Raw genomic sequence first — 3,471 nt, 5'->3', positions numbered from 1 at the left:
TAGTTGTCAATTCTAACATGATTGTTATTTTTACATTTTGATTGACTATTTCGAATTTTGATTTTTGTTGATTATTTTTTGCCTAGTTTAAAATATTATCTGACTTGTTTCAGATTCAAGTTAGACGTTGCAGTGATATAAGATCAGCAAGTGTATGAAATAGAGGAAGAGAAATCTCTTCCCTTATATTACTTAGGTACTTTACTTAAGCTTCAATACCTGAGATTATGTAAATTATCATAGAAATATTTATTTATACAATTGTTGTTAAGTAAAAGTTTTACAAAATCTATGTATTTATAAATCTATGTATATATTATATCTATAAATAAATTGTGTTAAATACAATGTAAGTAATACAAAAACGCTCATTATGGCATCTGTACAATCGGGCGGTGTTAATCAGATGTGTACATGTGATTGTAATTACATGTATCTCTTTTCAGTCTTCGATTAATATTCACAAATTTCCAAATGCGATTTCCAATAATCTGCTCAAAATTGGCAGTTTATACAGTGTTTGCTAGAAGTGCAACTCTAGAAAACTTGTAAAAAAATCTTACTTTAACCCTTTCAGGACTATACAAATTGATTTATCTCTTCTTATATAAGAATTGTTACTCTCTATAAGAATTGTTACTTTTCTATAGAAAAATGAAAATGCTTTTTTTTACATTACAATTCGACGATAAACATTTGTATCACAATTCATCGAACAATTTTTTAAAATGTCTATCACATTATCTGAAACGTAAACTTGCGGAAAATGAAAAAATGGATACATAGTTTAATCTGTACGAAAGTTTATAAATATGGAAATATATATGTGAATAAATAAATAAATAAGTCTCTTTGAATACACAAAGCATGAATAATAACGATTATAAGGTAGAATCTGTTTCACAGTGTAAAATAGAGAATCGCATCACAGAGAGAATCTTGTTGGACTTAAAGATGGAAATATTTTTTTTTTAAGAGAAAAAACTCTTTATATTTGCATCCGTTCGTACTAAAAAATGAGACTGAGTTGAAAAAGTGCCCGTGCTAATAAATAGAAATCTGAATTAAATTACATATATCAAGCAGACGCATAGTATTCAAGAAAACAAGTGAAGAATTATCCAGTAAGTCGAAAGCAAACAAGCAAACGTGGAAATATGAAGTTATTTAAAAGTTAGATTCGTTGTTATTTAGTGAACAATTATTTTATTTCCTGATCTAGATTGATCGTTTGCATCGAGGACACACAGATTATTGCAATGAACCTCCGTTTAGCCGGCATATGAAACACGAATAAGAACGAAGATTGCGACACATTAGAAATCTACATAAAAATGTTGCGTTTGTGTCATACCCTGCCTGCATATAAAACTAATTCCAAACGGTAAGCGTAATGAACACTGACTTGATTTTACTGCGGTGGCCTCTTGTGTAAACCCCAGCCATGAAAGCATTTCGTAAATCTTCTAGATTCTTTACCTTTGGCAGTTAAAAATAACTTACGGGGTTTGTCAGGTTGCTTTACGCGCAAATGTTGAATGTATACCTGAAAGAAAAAGAACATATTAAATTTTTGATATTTTACATCGACCGATCCGTTTAGAATTAATAGGATTCTAAAGCGAAGCTCGAACTCCGACGAAGTCAGAGTCACGCTGCGCATCGACATGTCTTCGACTACATTCGGTTTGCATGCTCACACGCTTTAATGTTCATGTTCATAAGCATTGTTTTTTGGTGTTCAATTTGGTTTATCAGTGCTCAAATTAAATAAGTAATATCATTCATTTTGATTATTATCAATTATCAATTACGTGCTCAAGCGTTTAACGACGAAATTTATGTTTTATGCCATTTCGTTATTATTTGCTTAATTATAAAAATAACACTTATCTCATACTTATCAAAGTCGTAATTATCGACAAAAACTAAAATTATCTTGGAATTTTATATGTAAAAGCGTATTTTTTACTCATTTCAGCAAATCATATTTTTCTGCCCGAATATAGACTTACTTTACATGCCTTTTACGATCATTTATTGACTGTCAAGAAAGAAAAGAATAATTTTCATTGATTTTTATAAGTGTTTTAAAGCGATTTCATCAATTAGATTTATCCAAATTGTCTTTATTTACAAATGACATGTAATATAAATTAACGTGTCATTTCTCGTTTCTAACGTCATGATTCCAACAAGCCGCCGCGATAATCAGGAGCCTTAATTTATTTTATAAAATGTAGCATTTTTATAAAAATTATGATGATTAAACTTATATAACTTACCTGAGCTGATTTATAGGCCAGTTTGATTTCAACTTCTGAACAGCGAGTACCCAACCAAAGAAATACCTGTTCTCCATTATCGAGTATCATTATATCATCATCTGCCAAATCGTCCTACAAAAAATAACTCATGATTCATTTATTATAAAAAACCTGAAGAACTCCGATAATATACTAGAAACTATTGTTATTAATATTGAAATATTTTCCTATTTGAAATTGAACATTTACTTGACAAAAATCGGTGCACTTCTCGCTAATTGTAAAGTACCCCTTCTCGTTGGAACATCTAAATAATCTTGTGTAATTCATAAACTCTGCATTAGTATCGTAAGGTTTCTTTCCTCCAAGCGCCACCCAGAAGAAATTATCTGGTTCCTCGCCTTCGTTTAATACTTGCAGACTTATCCATGGCTGTGTTCAATTTATATTCAATTTATATTTATTACCAACAATGAAAGATAAAAACATTTTTTTATCTATAAAGTACAAACTTTATTTCGTAGGAACAAAAAAGAATATTTAAAGAGGAACACCACTCTTGAGGCCTAAAAATAATACCTAACTTTTATTTTAATTAATTTTTTGCAGTAAACTAATAAAGTCAATCAAAAATCGTTCTTAAGGACTTTACTATATGAATTTTCGAAAGTACAAAAGAATTTTTTTGAATTTTTATCACACAAAAACGCTATATCAGCATCATCGCCTCTTTTTTGGCGAGGGCATATGCGGTGTATATAAAATTTTCTACATCTTTTGATGTGAAACAAAAATCCAAAAAATTTTGTTAGCTACATAGCTAACAAAATTTAAAGCTAGAGAAGTAAGGTTATTTCAAAACATTTATTTTTGTATCACAGTAAAAAACATTTTGTATTTATGTTAAAAAAACGAACTCTTGTTGAAAGGGTTTTTGTGATGAATTTTTAACATATCCAAATGTTAATTTAATATAATGTGATTGTTATTTAAATATTTTGTTATTAAAATTTAACATTTCTCAGTTAAAATAACACAATTTATAAGTAAACAAATAACACAAAATAATGTAGTTTTAAAATAAATTCTAAGAATAAATGAATAAAATATATTAATTTTGATATATTAAATGTTAATTAATTTTATTAAAGATATACTAAAGATAAAATATGTTCTGTATAGTTATATATTTTATATGTAAAAA

At 28.2% G+C, this 3,471-nt stretch overlaps 2 protein-coding genes across 2 annotated transcripts in view; one reads left to right on the top strand and one right to left on the bottom strand.

Annotated features, from left to right (window-relative positions):
• LOC108684938 (essential MCU regulator, mitochondrial) overlaps positions 1-165 on the top strand; it is a 2,825-nt gene extending 2,660 nt beyond the window's left edge. Inside the window, exon 2 of the mRNA XM_018189483.1 lies at positions 114-165. The gene's annotated coding sequence lies outside the window, so the exon portion shown is untranslated. The remainder of the gene's footprint in view (positions 1-113) is intronic.
• Positions 166-1,043: 878 nt separating this feature from the next.
• Positions 1,044-3,471, bottom strand: part of LOC108684940 (protein flightless-1) — a 9,587-nt gene continuing 7,159 nt past the window's right edge. Inside the window, exons 20-22 of the mRNA XM_018189487.1 lie at positions 2,517-2,699; positions 2,286-2,399; positions 1,044-1,546 (exon numbers count right to left, since the gene is read on the bottom strand). Of these exons, the coding sequence (XP_018044976.1) occupies positions 1,412-1,546; positions 2,286-2,399; positions 2,517-2,699 (432 nt within the window). The 3' untranslated portion in view covers positions 1,044-1,411. The remainder of the gene's footprint in view (positions 1,547-2,285; positions 2,400-2,516; positions 2,700-3,471) is intronic.

This window comes from Atta colombica, unplaced genomic scaffold, assembly GCF_001594045.1.
Source record: "Atta colombica isolate Treedump-2 unplaced genomic scaffold, Acol1.0 scaffold141, whole genome shotgun sequence".
NCBI classification, from domain to species: domain Eukaryota; kingdom Metazoa; phylum Arthropoda; class Insecta; order Hymenoptera; family Formicidae; genus Atta; species Atta colombica.
The sequence above is the reverse complement of the archived record's forward strand: the minus strand, read 5'-3'. Positions and strand labels throughout refer to the sequence as shown.